The following is an 18987-nucleotide window of genomic DNA, read 5'->3' on the forward strand; positions in this document are numbered from 1 at the left end:
TCTTCCATATATCTCCACTTCTTCCCACTTAATTAGCTGAGCCCCAGGTGAGCTATATAGTTCAAATCAATTATAGATTGAAACTCGTGATCTTTAGCCATATTTTTCCAAGAAGCCCCAACATTTAATGACTACATATTGTCTTGCTGTTTTAAAAGATGAAGAGCACAAAGAAAATTGTTCAAGAACTTAAAGGCAATTCAAAAATACTCACTAGTGGTTTGCCAACCCAATCGTATTCATAGTCAAACACAAAGCCGTTTCTATCAAACAGATCAGTGAAGAGTTTTCTCAGGTATTCATAGTCTGGTTTTTCAAAAAAATCAAGTCTTCGAACATAGCGGAGGTACGTTGCCATTTCTTCTACAAAAAAAATTAAATCAAACTTTATACTTCAAAATATTCATAAATAGCCTCGATGGCAATGAGCAGTCTTATAGGTATGTACACCAAATATATCATACCGACTCATGATGCATCTTAACTGCTATTTATTTGTCTCTATGTTCATCCGGTTTAAAATTAAATAGTGAAGATGATGCAAAGTGGATCACTTGTAGTGCACGTCATCATCTAGTTGTTAATATAACTAAGTGTGTAGGAAGGAACTGCAGATGCTGGTTTACACTGAAGAAAGACGAAATGCTGGAGTAACTCAGCGGGATAGGCAGCATTTCAGGATAGAAGGAATGTGTGATGTTTCGGGTTTGATTCTGAGAAGGGTCTCAACCTGAAACGTCACCCAATCCTACTATCCAGATGCTGCCTGTCCCGCTGAGTTACTCCAGCATTTTGTGTCTGTCTTCGGTTAATATAACCAAGCCTGTCTATGTTTAATTGAAACCCATCTTTATCTTTTCAATTTCTCTAAAGTATGTATGCAATTTGCATCTTAGGTTATACCCAGCAAGATTAATTATTCATCCATAGTTAGATATGAAACTATCAAAGGAGAGAAAATGATCTCATAAAAAAAATGGATAAGATCTGACAAGTGAGGTTTATAATGCCACTTTGATATGCAGTGGCTGTCTTCTCATGCCAGTCAGAATTTGAGAGCTCAAATCCCAATCCAGGGCTGATACACATAATCTAGGCTGCCCAAATGCATGACCACTCAGACAAATCCAATTGGCTCAGAGGGAATCAATGTGGATTTAAACTCAGGCAAGCCACTTCTAACCAACTGAGTTGAATTCTTGCAGGATGTTACCGAGATGGATGCTGAGAGAATGACAATATGTATCATTTACCACATTGCCCTTTGGGTATTCAAAGTGGCTCGCAACAAGAGACTGTCACAAAAAAATCAAAATAGACAATTGGACACAATATATTGATGGAGTTGGAAACTTCATTAGGAGCTGGGTGATAGAAAATAAGGATTATAAGTAAATACTTCAATTGGCAGGATAGTACTAATTGCACTCCACTTGTGATTTACCTTGAGATTTCATCTTTTCAGCTTGTCTAAAAAATCAGACAAGAGAATGTACAGATTTGGTGTCAAATTATGTAAATGGAATCTTAAATTTCAGAGGGATTTAGTAGATTAAATGAATGCACAAACCCACATCTTGCCATCCACTTTGTGACAGAATATTTTCCTGAAATGTCACTGAAACTAGACCAAATGAAGACGTCAAAACTGATTAGGTTTTTGTTACTCAAATGTATTAAGGCTTACAGAACTAAAGCAGGTAAATCAATCTGAAATCCACATCATATGCGATTTAAGTGAGTTGATGACAAGTTTCAATGGCTGAATGACTAAAATGTTACCATTTAAAAAGAGATATGAAATCAAAGACAAGTCTTCCATGTGTGGTTGCTAAATATGCCAAGTTACAATATAAAGAGGGCTCTCTGCTCATGACTTTTTTGTTAACCAAAACAATACGAATTAGTTAGTCTTTATCTAATCTTTGCCATATTTTATTTTGCACAAAAGAAATCAAAATAATTGAATAACCACAATATCAGGACCTCAAAGTAGTGCTTTGTCTGTAAAGCACAAAGATGTTTGAGAGATGCAGTAAAGCTGGCATGTTAATGGGAGATTGCCTTCTGGTCAAATTAAATTAAAAAGAAAGGATTCAAACCTGGGAAATTGTCACACAAGACTTCAATTGGGGTAGCTCGTTTGGTGTCACCTATTTTCTGATATCGTTCTTTTAGTGTGTCGGCCTGGAATTGAAAAAAATATAGGTACACTTAAATAAAAGAGCAATTAACAGAACACATGTCTCAAGTCTAGAATGTGACTAAATGTTTAAACATAGGACAGACTCTAAATTTGGAAAACACGAGATCCACAGAACTTGCTTCACAAAGTTGCAGGAGAAAAAAAGGTAATGATTGCCCAGTGTCCAAAAACAAAATTGAGATGATTTTGAGCACAATTGCTAATACACGGGGCAAATCTAATTCAAATTCCCATTCATTCTAGACTGGAGAGAGCAGAATCCAAGATAATGCATTGTCAACACATTTTCTTCTCTTTAAAGACAAGCCAAAGCTGCCAAGACTGTAATTATTGTCTGTTCTGAGTTGAGCTACACACGTTGATGGGACACTACTGAGTTTCATGCACAGCATGTGGCAATAATGCACCCATGATAGTAGGGAATGCCAAGATTTTTACCTAATCAGCAGATTGCAGGTTCAAGTCCCAGTCCGGCCACTTGAACAGAAAAAAAAAATCAAAATTGACACTGTAGTGTGCACTACGTTAGTGGAGATATTGTCTTTCAAGAAGACTTCAACTTAAAGATCCATCGGAGAGAACAGATGGAAACAAAGCATTGAGGGGAAAAGCCTAAGAGTTATCATTATTGCCCTGACCAATATCTATCACAATAAACATCACTATGAAAAGTTCTGGTCATTATGTGGGACTGTGGGTGACCTTGGACTGGGTGACCGAATTTCGTCCAATATTGGATGACAAATAAAGCTATCTTGATCTTGATCTTGATCATGATCATGTTGTTTGCTTGGGTTTGCCACGTGTAATGTGTAAACTGACTGCTGGTTTGCCAACACTTCAACACTGCAAAGTGCTCAGGGAAAGATGGAAATGAATGCAAAGGAGCTAAGCAAATGTGAAAAAAAAGAGATGCTGGAGTAACATTTGACAGATCAGGCAGCATTTATGGAGAACACGGATAGGCGATGTTTTGGGTCAGGACCCTTCTTCAGACTGATTGTGGGTGGTGGGATGCAATATAGAGCTAGAAGAAATGAGTAGAGCATGCACTGGCAAGTGATACAGGTGGGTGGGGGGGCTGTTTGATAGGCAGACGGTTGGACAAAGCCAGAAATGAAAATACAAAAAGGTGTGAAAAAAGGATAGAAGAGATGTAAAGCCAGAGGAGGAATAAAGGTGGAAAAGTGGGAGGGGATAAATGGGTGCAAGTCCAGGTAAGGTACAGGGAAGAGAGGCGGATTGGGTGGGTTTTGTTAGTTACTTAAAATTGGAGAATTCAATGTTCATACCATTGGGTTGTAAGCTACTCAAGCAGAATAAGAAGTGCTGTTCCTCCAATTTGCGTGTGGAGACCCAGGATTCTATGCAAATGTGAGTACTGGTTTGATTGAGTAAAAAAAATGAGGAAAGCAAGTAAAAGCAAGAAAGGAGTGCAATTTGAACATAAACATGTCTCTTTGCTAAGCTTGTCCTTCCCCATAGTTGATGTTTCAGACCGAGAAGGCAATCTGGCAAACTACTGCAAGTCCCAAGTAGCTGCAATGCAAAGATTCAATAGATGTTGTGTCTTTGGATTGCTAATTAGATGGGATGCAGTGGCCATGATATTGTTCATTTAAGAAAAAATATATACAGAGAACACACTGCAAAATAGAACATTGCAAAATATTCCACCATAACTCTGACTTTTGTTTGTAAAGTAAGCAACCAAAAGGTCAGTCACAAGTCACTTCCAACCTCTTTTCATAGCAATGGCATTTGAGTGGCTGTCCTTAGAACAGTATAGGAATAGGCTCTTTGGCCCACACTGACTATGTTGAATACGATGCCATGGTAAACGCATCTCATCTGCCTGCACGTGATCTGTATCCCTCCATATCCATGCATCTATTTAAAAGCCTCTTAAAACCCCATGGTACTCGCCACTTGGACATAGAACACTGCAGCACACGAACAGGCCCTTCGGCCCACAATGTCTGTGCCGGGCATGCTGCCAAGACTAATTTTTATCTGCCTGCACATAATCCACCCACTTCCATATCCATATGCCCATCTCAAATTCTCTTAAATGCACTGGTCGTGTGGTGCATTGGATTGTAGCTGACAGAAGCAGGAATTACTCAAAGACAAGAGAAACTTCATGAGGCAGAAAATATGATAAGTGAACAACACAGCTGCAATAACAAACTTAACAAATTGTAGATTGTGCCTTCAAAAATAGCAAATAGATTAAAAAACACAAAACTGGCAAACAAATGCCATCAATCTAATTACTTAAGTAATTCCTCCCTGATATTATTAAGCTTTAAAAATAATTGTTCACTGGCCTACTCAGTAGAATTCTATAAAAAGTAATTTAGTAATGTTTAAATCAAAATAGCAAATTAAAATCGGATTAAAGGATTTGTGCCTCATTTTGGCATTATCAATCGTTTAACACAAAAAGACCACCATTTAATACAAAGGTTAATAAGATCATAGAAAAATAGTTTACATCAGTTTTCACAGTGAAATAACTGCTATAATTCTAGACCTCAAAATGTCAAAAGAACAAAGTCTATATCAAACACAATAAAGCAAAAAAACTGATAAATAAGTCATACTCTTCTTCTTAGGCCCCCTCGGTCATGGCTGACCATGGGTGATGCATCCTAGTTGGCTGCTTGCTCCACACCTCGGCTAGAGCAGCGTCGCTTGTGGCCTGAGAGACCAATGCGGGAGTGACAGTCTGCCGCAAAGGTCACATTTGTGTGTGGTCTCTGGTTTGTTGAAGTTGCTGCGCTCCTTTCTGCGTGCCCGCTTGCCTGCCGCTGCATTCATCAGTTTCTCTTCCCCCATTTTGAGATGTTGGTTCAGGGTACCTCTTCACCTCGTACGGTCAGCTGCAAGGCTCTCCCAGGACTCCACATCGATGTCGAGCGCCTTCAAATCTCTCTTGCAGACATCCTTGTAACGTAGCTGGGGGCGGCCGATGGTTCTCCTCCCAGATGTTAGCTCTCCATAGAGGATGTCTTTTGGAATATGGCCATCCTCCATGCGGTGGACATGGCCCAGCCACCACAGCCTGCGCTGCCTGAGTAGAGTGTACATACTCGGAAGGCCAGCACGAGATCGAATCTCGGCATTGGACACTGTCTTGCCAGGATATCCCCAGGATGCGGCGGATGCTTCTAAGGAGGAAGGTGTTGAGTCTTCTCTCCAGTCTGGCATATGTAGTCCATGTCTCACTGCCATACAGCAGTGTGCTGTTGACACAGGCGTTGTAGACTGCTATCTTTGTCTTCACTGTCAGCTTTGGATTGGTCCACACTCGAGTTGTGAGGCGAGCAAGAGTTGTAGCTGCCTTCCCGATCCTCTTGTCAATCTCTGTGTCCAAGGAGAGGTTGTCGGTGATGGTGGAGCCGAGGTACGTGAACTGATGGACGGCATCGAGTTCGTAGTCGTCGATGGTGATGACAGGCGGTGCCTCTGTATCCTGTCCTAGGACGCTTGTCTTCTTCAGGCTGATGGTCAGCCCAAAGTCCTTGCAAGCCTGATTGAAGTGGTCCATCAGTGACTGTAGTTCCTGCTGGGTGTCGGACACAACTGCTGCGCCATCGGCGAACAAAACATGTCTCTGATGAGAGCTTCACGTACCTTTGTCTTGGCTCGGAGGCGGGTGAGGTTGAAGAACCTGCCTTCTGATCTCGTACGCAGGTAGATCCCCTCTGTTCCGGTGCCGAAGGCATATTTCAGGAGCAGAGCGAAGAAAATCCCAAAGAGTGTGGGAGCGAGGATGCAGCCTTGGTTGACGCCACTGTGGATGTCGAAGGGCTCCGAGAAACTGCCATTGAACTGCACTGTCCCCTTCGTGTTGATGTGGAAGATTCTATCATGCTCTGCAGTTTTGGTGGGCAGCCGATCTTTGGGAGAGCCTTGAATAGGCCATCTCTGCTGACGAAGTAATACTAGGCCATATAGATTGAGAATTATTCTTGGACAATCCGTTGAACGAGGCTTCAATCTAGATTGTTATTACCAGGGGATCTTGAATAGAAACTAGCCACTTCATCAATAACAGAAAGCTGGAAGGTAACTCAGAATAGTGATTTATAAAGATCACCAAGCTTTCTTCTCAGCTATATTTGTAGAGACTAATGGGATCAAAAGGAGGAAAAATTGAGCACTCTTTAAAACTTCTCATTAGCATTTAATATTTTCTTTGGTGGTTAAAACCTTCATAGCTTGCCATCATGTTTAGTTATCCCTTTAATGTCAATATGATAAAGTAATTGATTACAATATACAGAAATATCAGGATATGCAGAATTTGGATTGAATGCAACTTTTTCACACATACCATTTATGTACCTGATTTTTAATTTAAGTAGTACAGCTGGGGTAGATAATGAAAAGATTATTTAGGAGCAAGGAAGTCATGACCTGCTACATTTGAGTATTGCTCACCCTTAGACCCTGCCAGGGCAAACTACCACGCAGAAAGTACATAAACATGTGACCTAATGCTTCGAGGTCATCCCTTCGGCTTTGTTCTGTGAAGAAAATAGAACATTTATTTAATTTGACACAATTCAATCACCTCAACAAAATTAACTTCCGAATTGCTGAACTGGTGCGATTTGGTAATTTTAGTATCTTTTGCATTTTTGCACATTACACAATTTATTTTTTGTTGGGTTAACACAAGAGAAAAAAAAGGGCGTAACCAGTGAGAGGTTTTAACAATACTTCACTTAGCTTTTGTCTGGCTAAACTATTTACATACTGAAATGAACTATTTCCATTTGGGACTCTGCATCAGGATCTTGCTTCCACCGATGGAAACACTAATAACATTAAAATGAACAACTGAGGGCTGAGTATATGATCCTGGAAAAAATGCCTGGAAACAGTGTCATGTTACCTTATCAAGATGAGACTGAATTATAGTGGCTAGGACAGATTCTTCAGGTGGATCTCAGAACTAAAACAAGTCATGATCAAAACTGTGGTTAAGATCAAGGTGACCATAACTTTTTCAGCTTGGAAGAATAAAACCCAGGTCTAACTGCAATCCTTTTTGCAGCAATCAGATAAAGGAGCTACAAAAGTTATTGTAGAATTAATAAGAGTTGTAATGCAAGAGTTACAATAGCTAACAAATTCTTGATCGCCATCTTATTTATAAATATTTGAAACCATTAAACACATTAATTGGAACATAGGGCGTGACATTTTTTTAAAACCGTACAAGAGAATCACAGAGGTAACTAATGATTTCAGTAACTTAAATCAAGTAGGGCAACTGTTTCACTTGAGCAATTCATTTCTTAGCAGCCATTGAGAAGGAAGCCTCTTCAACTACATCAGTAAGAAATTACCTTTGCCTAGATGTGTGTTAATGCTCATATACCGTGCTGTCCCAGTTAAACTCTTGTGCTCTCGGTATGGGATGTGCTTTTTGGTCTCTGGATCTATGTATTCTTTGGCGAGGCCAAAGTCTATGATGTGAATGGTATGTTGTCGCTTGCTCCCTGGTCGGCCCACTAAGAAATTCTCTGGTTTAACATCTCTGTAGATTAAACTTTTGCTGTGTACAAATTCCATTCGGGTAATCTGAAAGGACAAACCAATAATCCGGATTAGTAAATTACTTTAAAAGTCCAGGTTTACTCAAAAGCATACAACAATTTCAACTTCTTTCACTCCCATCTTGACCTTAAGTTAGAGTAACTTTAAAATACTAGTTAAGATTATAACAAACAATTGCCTCGACTTTTCTTCCTTTCTTCATTGTCGGAGGCCCTTTTGGGCTTGAGACATGTATTAATCTTGAGACGGAGATGCAGAATAAAACTCACTACATAGATCCAACAATCCCATCCTAACAGAATAATTATGAAACCTAATTAAAAGACTGTCCAATATATATTTTAAATTTGAATCCTTCAATATGACAGATAGATTATTTTTATTCATGACTTACAATTGGATTGGAATTTTAGCCTTCAGAAGTGCAAGGCTAATGTTTAAACAACTGGGTACTCCCATTCTTACATGTGAGAATGGTTGACTTTGCAACAATGGTTGACCCTACATCAGCACAGAGAGGGGGGGGGGGGGGGGGGGGAAGAGATAGACGAACTGATGTAAAGAAGAGGGAAAGGGTTAGAGTAGTTTTTTGCTACTCAAACCCTAGAGTTTCTCGAGCACATCATTCATTGCTAAATAAAACTGTTCAAACTAATATACTGGGAGCAGAGCACCACAGTTGTTTAAACACTAGGCTTCAACCTCTCAAGCCCTGTATTCCAACAGCAAGGCTGTTGCAACATCATCTAAGAAATAAACTTGGTATTAAAACACAAGGAACTGCAGATGCTGGAATCTTGAGTAAAACACAAAGTGCTGGAGTAACTCAATGGGGCAGGCAGCATCTGTGGAGGACATGGATAGGCAATCTTTCAGATATTAAATAACTGTATACATGTGAATGTGAAGTCGACATATTTGCATCTCGCCTTGATTTTAGATTCTTCGAAATACGGGAAAATCATTATTTCTGCAAAATCTCCAGTATCAAGAAAAAAGTAACCCACAGAAAAACCACAATATCGAATACCATGACTTTTAATTACCATTGGTTATTCTAGCTATACGTAATGTAGGGCTTTAATGCATTTCAAAAATGTTTTTGTATTTTTTTAAACCACATCCAACCTATGCAATATGTCAGAAATTCTTTTCATTCATGAATTAGCATGAGATTAGTCTGTACAAAATGCCAGACTGCCTTGCACCAGCAGTTACTGAATGAGTACAACAGTAAAAGGAGATGGTGACAAAACATCTACATAATTGCACTAAATGCCAAGATATAACAAGCATTACTTTTTCAAAAATAATTTTAGATTCCACTATCTTTACAGATCGTTCTGCTGCAAAATGAGTGTTCCTGAGAAACCTCACGTTAAAGAAAATCATGTTATAAAACAATCACGTCAATGTGGGGGGGAAGAGTAGAAACAAGAAACTGCAGATGCTAGTTTACATAAAGTGTAAGAAAATAACCGCAGATGCTGGTACAAATCGAAGGTATTTATTTCACAAAATGCTGGAGTAACTCAGCAGGTCAGGCAGCATCTCAGGAGAGAAGGAATGGGTGAAGAAGGGTCTCGACCCAAAACGTCACCCATTTCTTCTCTCCTGAGATGCTGCCTGACCTGCTGAGTTACTCCAGCATTTTGTGAAATAAATACCTAGTTTACATAAAGGTCAACGTGCGGGAGTAACTCAGCGGATCAAGCAACATCTCTGGAGAACATGGATAGGTGACGTTTCCGGCCGGGTCTGAAGAAGGGTCCCGATCCAAAACGTCACCTACCAATGCTCTCCAGAGACGTCTGACCCACTGAGTTACTCCACCACTTGTGTCCTTTAGAAACTATAGTTTCAGATTCACAATAACAGTTATTTTTCCCCCACAGGAGTTTCAAAAAAGATCTTAAAATAGCTTATTTTTATTACTGCAAACTTAAAATACTAAAGGCAGAATGTTACATTGCCATAGTGTCAACAGCAGTGATTGTTGTCAATGTCAATGGCCTTTTGTGGTGAAAGTAGCAGCTATTTTCTCACGAGGAAAAGGTGTGATTACTGTGGGGATGTTATATAGAAAAGGTGACAGCTTTTTTTCTGCTTGTCAATTTCCAAAGCAGATTTTAAGTGATTCCTTAGTTCTTGATTGAAACCAATTCAGCCAGGATAATGCTGGTGTCTTTCCCCAATTCAACACTCATGTCATGACTAATTAGCATTATGAAATCACGTGCTATATCAGAACATAGACACAAATTGCCGTAATAACTCAGCGGGACAGGCAGCATCTCTGGTGTGAAGGAATGGGTGACATTTTGGGACGAGACCCTTCTTCAGACTGAGTCAGGGGAGACCAGAGATATGGAAGGGCAAGGTGTGAAAATGACAGATCAAAGATCAACATCACACATTCCTCTCGCCAGAGATGCTGCCTGTTCTGCTGGGTTACTCTAGCATTTTGTGTCCATCTTTGGTGTAAACCAGCATCTGCTGTTCCTTCCTACAAATGTTATATCAGAACTCTCTGTATGTCGTTCTTCACCTTTCTTATTTTCAGTTACACTTTAAAAAGCTACAACCGATAACAAATAACTATTTTTTGCTCACTTACCAACTGTATAGCTATCATTAACACAGTTTTAATGGAAAATGTTCGATCACAAAGATCAAATAAATCCTCCAAACTAGGTCCCAGCAATTCTAGTACCATGGCATTGTACTTTCCACAAGGCCCGAAGTAGTAAACCTGAGGTATTCCCTCTGTTTGAAAAAAAAAAAAGAGAAATGCTTTGATGAGAAATTTAAGAAAAATTCATCTTGACACAATTTGTAAATGTAATTCCATTAAAGTAGAAGGCCAGAAGCAACAGATCAAAAATGTGCACGATATGGAAAACCTACAGCATTCAATATTAATAAAATGAGCTCCAGCTTCTGTCTTTGCTGCAAACTTAAGCACAATGAAAATGCTGACTACACCCATTTCATTTTGCAGGACTTGTAAATTCCAATCCAGCTAAGGAACCTGAAAACAGAGTCAAACCGGATTGCTACTGCATTCTAGTCAAATTTAAATTTCTACAATTTGTATATTTTGTCTGCATTCTTAAGCGGCATATGCGTGGAGTTTTCTGTGGCCTTCATCTCTTTGGAAAACCTTTGGCGGAACTGTCAACAGATAGGGGAAGGCAGCCTTAAGAGTCACCTTCAAAATGAGAAAAATAGGGCCCACAACCTTTGAGCAAAAGATAACCAATTAGATTCACTTGTATACACTGGGGGTGGTGGGTGGGGAGGGGGGAGTTAGAACAGATTGAAACTCGTCAGACATTCAGAACATTGTAGTGGCATGATACTGCTCCTGCCCTATGTTAACAGCTCAGAGTATTCATTAATGACTTGATTATTGAAGTTACCTTATCTGAACCAGAAGACAAAAGTGCAACATGCTGTCTCATCGTCCTGTAGGTCAAGTATATTCAGCCAGAAAATTACCCTTACTCACTAATCAATGCGCCCAAACTGACGACAAAGCTGGGGATGGGAGAGCAATTTGATTTTGGATGCTCAGTGCTCTGTCACGCAACAGAAACCTCGCTGTAAAATGGTGTTTGCGGCACAGCAAGAGATACTGTCAATGCATCCACCAGTTAAAAGGTGCTTGGCATAAGGAACCAGCATGGATGTGGTCTGGTTGACACCACCAATGATATAATGATTTCCTTAAAGCTTCGTGAGAAGCAACGACATAACAAAGGAACAGCAGAAACACGATTGCTAGGTAATGTGGCCCCTTAAGACTTCTCCAGCAGTCTATCACATTATTAGCAGATCTATGGGAACATTTCAAAATGAGTTGCTCTTACCAAAACAGAAGCTCAACATTACAAAACCAATATCTTGGGCATTGCAAGACAATACGAAAAGAGAGAATGTCAAAAATGTATTTTAGCAGTTGTGTTTAAGAAGTACTTTAAATCCAAATCATAGTGGCTTCCAGCTGCATGCCTATAGGTAATATCTCAACATTTTTTGCATTAAAACCAAAAGAAACTAATGAAAACTCCCAACGATACAAAAGCAAGAGTATTAGTTCAGAAACTTAATTTGCAACATTAAAAACCTCCATAAAACTGACAATTTAGTTTAGAGATATACTGTAGCGTGGAAACAGGCCCTTTGGCCCACTGAGTCCATGCTAAACAATGATCACCCATATACTAGTTCCATTCTACACACTAGGAGCAATTTACAGAATCCAATTAACCTACAAGCCTGCATGTTTTGGGAATAAGGGGGGAAACCAGAGTACCCAGTGAAAACCTATGCGGTCACAGTGAGAACATAAAAACTCTGTACAGTCAGCACCCATAGTCAGGATCTAACCCGGGTCTCCAGCACTGCAAGGGAGCAACTCTACCGTTGCACACCGTGCTGCCCTTCTACGTCGGAACAATAAGACTGTTCATTTTGAGGTTGCAAAGTGGCTAGTAGTTCTGAACTTAAGATTCCTAAAAAAGATTGTTGGAAAGGAAAAAAGGTCAAGATTAAAATGTAAAGTAGAAGCAATACATGAGCACTTAATAGAATATTTTTTATCACACTACAGAGGGAGATTACTGCAAAAAGTCAAACAAAAAATCTGACAGACAGGAATGGAACAAAATAAGAGGAACTTAAATCAATGAAACTGACAAAGCGGGATTACAATTGCAATTACCATGAGGTTATCTACGAGTTTTCCTTGCCAAAGAATTAAAATAAACACTTGGATTAAATTAAATGTTTAAAATTTAAATATTTTACAGATACAAATAAATTTTACGAAGCAACTATTAAAGCACTTCCAAGCAATCTCTTTATTAGTCTATATAATTATAGAAAAGCTCATGAAACAGAAATAATGTAACAATTTTTTTAGGGGAGGATTATAATATGCACAAAAAGACAACCAGCGAAGACAGTTTATCTGAAACCAAATTATTTTTGTTCTCATTTCTTACCTGCATTTCCCAGTTGTTTGTAGAATCTATACTCCAAATGAAGTTGTGGAGCCCTGGATTTTATAGGTTCCTCGGATATGTATAGAATGACATTGATATCATTAGCATTTGTTGAACAAACTATGAAAACTAAAAATTAAGTAATAAAAAGCAATTCATTTCTGTAGAGAAGCAAGGAACTGCAGATGCTGGTTTATAAAAGTAGACACAAAAGTACTGGAGTGACTCCGCGGGTCTGGCAGCATCTCTGGAGAACATTTCTGTACTATTTTTTTGCCGCCCAAATTTGGCTTGTTATCACTACTTGTCACAAAACATGTTTCACATTTAGCTTTTTCAAGCAAAATCAGAGCTGCAATTTTCTACCAAAGCTCAAACTTAATGATGGAAAAACTCTTCCATTCAGGAGAATAGTCGCAATTGACTGATTTGAGAGCTGGATTACAATACCCCTGCTCAACATATCAATTAAAAACATGCACCCAAAGCATGAGCAGTACAAGAACCTGCTAATTAACAGGACTTACAAAATGCCCCATCAATCTGTTGTTCATCAGCAATGCACTGGAGAGCTCAGATCCTCAGTCAGATCCAAAATTAGAGAGATGAAAATAAAAGAAACGCTGGATATTGGGAACAAAAAGCTGACACACTCAACCGGTCAGGTAGCATTTGTAAAGAAATGCAAGTGTCAATCTTTCAAGCGCTAGACACTTTGCCAATTAACCCAAAATGTTAGAACATAACACACACGAGCAAAAGTCATTAGCATTTTTAAGGCGGAGATTAGTTCATAAGTTATGAGAAGAAGAATTAGGCCGTTTGGCCCATGAAGTCTACGCCACCATTCAATCATGGCTAATCTATCTTTCCCCCTCAACCCCATTTTCCTGCTATCTCCCCATAATCCCCAACACCCGTACTAATCAAGAATCTGTCAATCTACACCTTACAAATACCAAATACCTTGGCCTCCACAACTGTCTGCGGCAATAAATTCCAGGGATTCACCACCCACTGACTAAAGAAATTCCTCCTCCTGCTTTCTAAAGGTACGTCCTTTTGTTCGGAGGCTATAGCCTCTGGTCTTACTCTCACACTAATGGAACATCCACTCTATCCAGGCCTTTCATTATTCGGTAAGTTTCAATGAAGTCCCCCTCATCCTTCTAAACTCCAGCGAGTACGGGCCAGTGCCGTCAAACGCTCATCATATGTGAACCTAACTATTCCTGGGATCATTATCGTAAACCTCCTCTGGACTCTCTTCAACGCCAGCACATTGTTCCTCAGATATGGGGCCCAAAACTGATCAAAATACTCCAAATGTGGTCTGACCAGTGCCTTATAAAGCCTCAGCATTACATTGTTGTTTTTTATATTATAGCCCTCTCGAAATAAATGCTGGCTTGACAGATATTTGAGAGGTAAGAGTGTCAAGGGTTATGGGAAGAAGGCATGAGAATGGGGGTGAAAGGGAAAGATAGATTAGCCATGACTGAATGGCAGAGTAGACTCGATGGGCCGATTGGCCTACCTCTGCTCCTATGATTTAGGAACTTATGAAACTGAGGGACAACAAAGAGGATGGTGGGTATACAGAACGAGATGCCAGAGGAGGCAATTAAGGCAGGTATTATAACATTTAAAAGACAAAATACTGGAGTAACTCAGTGGGTCAGGCAGCATTTCTGGAGAAAAGGAGAAGGTCTCCTATCTCCAGAGATATTTCTCCAGAGGTGCTGCCTGACCTGTTGAGTTACTGTGTGTCTACCTTCGATGTTTACAAGCATCTGCAGTTAATTCCTAAACATTTAAAAAACATTTGGACAGGTTCATAGATAGGAAAGGTTTAGAGGGATATGGGCCAAATATGGGTAGGTGGGACTAGCATAGGTGGGGCATCTTGGTCAGCAGTGACAGTTGGGCTGAAGGGCCTGTTGTGTGATTTTATTTACAGTGCCGTCCATAATGTTTGGGATAAAGACCCATCATTTATTTATTTGCCTCTGTACTCCACAATTTGAGATTTGTAATAGAAAAAAAATCACACAGCTAAAGTGCACATTGTCAGATTTTAATGAAGGCCATTTTAATACATTTTGGTTTCACCATGTAGAAATTACAGCAGAGTTTATACATAGTCCCCCCACTTCAGGACACCATAATGTTTGGGACACAGCAATGTCGTGTAAATGAAAATAGTCATGTTTAGTATTTTGATGCATATCCGTTGCATGTAATGACTGCTTGAAGTCTGCGATTCATGGACATCACCAGTTGCTGGTGTCTTCTCTGGTGATGCTCTGCCAGGCCTGTATTGCAGCCATCTTTAACTTATGCCCGTTTTGGGGGCTAGTCCCCTTCAGTTTTCTCTTCAGCATATAAAAGGCATGCTCAATTGGGTTCAGATCGGGTGATTGACTTGGCCACTCAAGAATTGACCATTTTTTAGCTTTGAAAAACTCCTTTGTTGCTTTGGCAGCATGTTTGGGATCATTGTCTTGCTGTGGAATGAACCGCCAGCCAATGAGTTTTGAGGCATTTGTTTGAACTTGAGCAGAAAAAATGTGTCTATACACTTCAGAATTCCTTATGCTACTACAATCAGCAGTTGTATCATCAATGAAGATAAGTGAGCCAGTACCTTCAGCAGCCATACATGCCCAGGCCATAACACCCCCACCACCGTGTTTCACAGATGAGGTGGTATGCTTTGGATCTTGGGCAGTTCCTCACTCCTCCATACCTTGCTCTTGCCATCACACTGATATAAGTTAATCTTCGTCTCATCTGTCCACAAGACCTTTTTCCAAAACTGTGGTTGCTCTTTTAAGTACTTCTTAGCAAACTGTAATCTGGCTATCCTATTTTTGCGGCTAACCAGTGGTTTGTATCTTGCAGTGTAGCCTCTGTATTTCTGTTCATAAAGTCTTCTGCAGACAGTGGTCATTGACAAATCCACACCTGACTCCTGAAGAGTGTTTATAATCTGTCGGACAGGTGTTTGGGGATTTTTCTTTATTATAGAGAGAATTCTTCTGTCATCAGCTGTGGAGATCTCCCTTGGCCTGCCAGTCCCTTTGCGATTAGTAAGCTCACTAGTGCCCTCTTTCTTATTGATGTTCCAAACAGTTGGTTTTGGTAAGCCTAAGGTTTGACTGTTGTCTCTAACAGTTTTATTCTTTTTTCTCAGTCTCATAATGGCTTCTTTGACTTTCATTGGCACAACTTTTGTCCTCATGTTGATAAACAGCAATAAACGTTTCCAAAGGTGATGGAAAGACTGGAGGAAAGACTCGGTGCTGAGAGCTCTCTTGTACCGACATTAAGGAGGCAATTAAAAACACCTGAGCAATTACAAACACCTGTGAAGCCATGTGTCCCAAACATTATGGTGCCCTGAAGTGGGGGGACTATGCATAAACGCAGCTGTAATTTCTACATGGTGAAACCAAAATGTATAAAAATGGACTTATTCACAAAATGCTGGAGTAACTCAGCAGGTCAGGCAGCATCTCGGGAGAGAAGGAATGGGTGACGTTTCGGGTCGAGACCCTTCTTCAGACTGTATAAAAATGGCCTTTTATAAAATCTGACAATGTATACTTTAACCACAGGTGATTTTTTTCTATTACATATCTCAAATTGTGGAGTATAGAGGCAAATAATGATGGGTCTTTGTCCCAAACATCATGGAGGGCACTGTAATCTCTCCCATCTTCCACCCCAACACAACATTCCATTTTGTTCCTTTGTCTCCAACCCACTCAAACTTCAGGCTTGTTTGATTGCAACTTATTTCAGTGTTTATGAAAAGATATTATCCTGAAATTGTATCGAGGTTTTGGACATTAATCGGACGGTGTGGTGGCTCCACCTTGTAAAAGAATGCAGTGGGAAGTCCAGGTGAGCACCAGAGACCAAAAGTGAAACCAGGAGTTGAAGTTACAGTCTATTATTAACGCCAGACAGTGTAGAAGACATGGATTTCAAATATTAACATAACCAATGGAGTATGTCCTCTTTTTACAGTAGTCTGAACAAAGTAAAGGACTGGAAAAAGTCATTCAGAAGCAATTAGCTGGGCAAAGCATGAAATGACCTTTGGTGCTTTTGTATCCAGTAAAACCATGGTTACAACTCACTTCAAATTGCACAGGAATCTGCTACTTGACTGCTCCTGCAGTTTTTAACTTCACTGTTTAGATTTTCAGTAAGTGGATTCAAATTAGATTCCTGCTGCTATTCTCAGTCTATTTACATTTGATTAGGCATCTGAGAAAATTGGAGCTCTGTTTCATTGGTTGTTTTGATAAATCAATTTTATCAGAATAATGTTTACTAAACCATTTACGCTATAATGAAATTTACCATCAGCATTCCTGTTAAAAACATTTTTTTTAAATTCCTACAGCTGTATGTTGAATATAAGCATTTATAAAATGATTCAGCGTTGAAATACAGTGAAAAATTTGCACAGGCAGACAATATTATTTTCATTTAATTTACTGTATTAATTTATTTTTTGTGTTAAAAAAAATTCTATTCGGTTTTGTAGTTTTTGCACAATCCGCAGGCGTTGCCACTTTCATTTCACTGGACATCTTGTATATGTATGTGACAAATAAAGTTGACTTGACTTGATTTATGGGTGGGTGTATGGAACAAGCTGCCAGAGGAGGTAGCGAGACAGGGACTATCCCAACATTTAAGAAACAGTTAAGACAGGTACATGGATAGGGCAGGTTTGGAAAGATATGGACCAAATGCAGGCAGGTGGGACTAATGTAGCTGGGTCATGTTGGCCGGTGTGGGCAAGTTTGGCCGAAGGGCGTTTCCACATGTTTCACTCTGTGACTCTATGTATCCATCATAGATTAAAAAGACATGTTTATCAGGAATCAAGGTTACCATTTTTATCCTCCACAGCTACAGGATCTGATAAAAGGGTTGCAACCCGAAAAGTCACCTGTCCATTTCTTCCAAAGATGCTAGCCTGACCTGCCAAGTAGCTCCAACCTTTTATGTTTTATGTTTTCAAAAACCTACTTTACTGTTTTTAAATGTTTTAGAAAACCAGAAATGATTGAAATTGGTTTATTTAATTAAAAAATGCAAAGCAGTAACTTTAAAAGATCACATCATTAACAAATATATAGTGACGTACAGACGTACAGGTATGTAGGTCTTCTCCAAAGACGTACAGGTATGTAGGTTAATTGGCTGGGTAAATGTAAAAATTGTCCCTAGTGGGTGTAGGATAGTGTTAATGTACGGGGATCACTGGGCGGCACGGACATGGAGGGCCGAAAAGGCCTGTTTCCGGCTGTATATATATGATATGATATGATATGATATGAAGAACTAAAAAAACAACTAGGATCATTGGACAAAGGAGCAGAATTGGGCCATTCTGTCTTTTCCACCATTCAATCACAGCTGATCTATTTTTCCCCTCTCAACCTTATTCAGCTGCCACCCCCCTGCAACTTTTGACCCCCTTATTAAGCAAGAACCTATCAATCTCAATAGATATCAAATACCCAATGTCTTGCCCTCCACTGCCGCCCGTGGCAATGAATTCTACAGATTTACCACCCTCTGGCTAAATAAATTCCTCCTCATTCTAAAAGGAACATCCTTTTATTCGGAGGCTGTGCCCTCTTGGTTCGAGACTCTCCCATTACTGGAAGCATCCTTTCCATCTCCTCGTTATCTAGGCCTTTCATTATCCGAAAAGCCTAGATAGGACCATTTCATTAACTTACTTTTTAATAAATATAGGGGATTCTATTGAAAGATGTATTACTTGCATAAAGTTAGGGGCTGGATATGGAACCTATGCAGCCCCTCACCCCAATAAATACAAGAGTGCCCCATAATCAGAGGTGGATCCAGGTTCTGAGCAAGTCAGGTAATCCTGGTGGGAAACAATTGGCTGGCCATTTACATGATCCAGCTCAATAACACTCTATTAATACATGCTTCTCCAATGTAAACTACTTGCTAGAAACTCAGTTATCACTGAACAATTTAGCTTAGTAGTTTATTGCCACGTGTACCGAGATACAGTGAACGCCTTTTGTTGCTTGCTATCCAGACTACATGATTACAATCATGCCAGCCACATGATTGTGCAGATACAAGATAAAGGGAATAATGTTTAGTGCAAAATAAAGTCCAGCAAAGTCCAAT

The 18987-nt window shown here is 39.6% G+C and overlaps 1 protein-coding gene across 3 annotated transcripts in view; it reads right to left on the reverse strand.

Moving 5' to 3' along the window:
* Positions 1-18987, reverse strand: part of LOC144607357 (casein kinase I) — a 113040-nt gene that overhangs the window by 19289 nt on the left and 74764 nt on the right. For all 3 annotated transcript variants that reach the window (XM_078424142.1, XM_078424143.1, XM_078424141.1), the window contains exons 4-9: positions 12790-12859; positions 10398-10546; positions 7570-7804; positions 6656-6741; positions 2103-2187; positions 215-363 (exon numbers count right to left, since the gene is read on the reverse strand). In XM_078424142.1, coding sequence (XP_078280268.1) covers positions 215-363; positions 2103-2187; positions 6656-6741; positions 7570-7804; positions 10398-10546; positions 12790-12859 — 774 coding nt within the window. The remainder of the gene's footprint in view (positions 1-214; positions 364-2102; positions 2188-6655; positions 6742-7569; positions 7805-10397; positions 10547-12789; positions 12860-18987) is intronic.

The sequence above is a fragment of the Rhinoraja longicauda genome, chromosome 28, assembly GCF_053455715.1.
Source record: "Rhinoraja longicauda isolate Sanriku21f chromosome 28, sRhiLon1.1, whole genome shotgun sequence".
Lineage (NCBI taxonomy): Eukaryota > Metazoa > Chordata > Chondrichthyes > Rajiformes > Arhynchobatidae > Rhinoraja > Rhinoraja longicauda.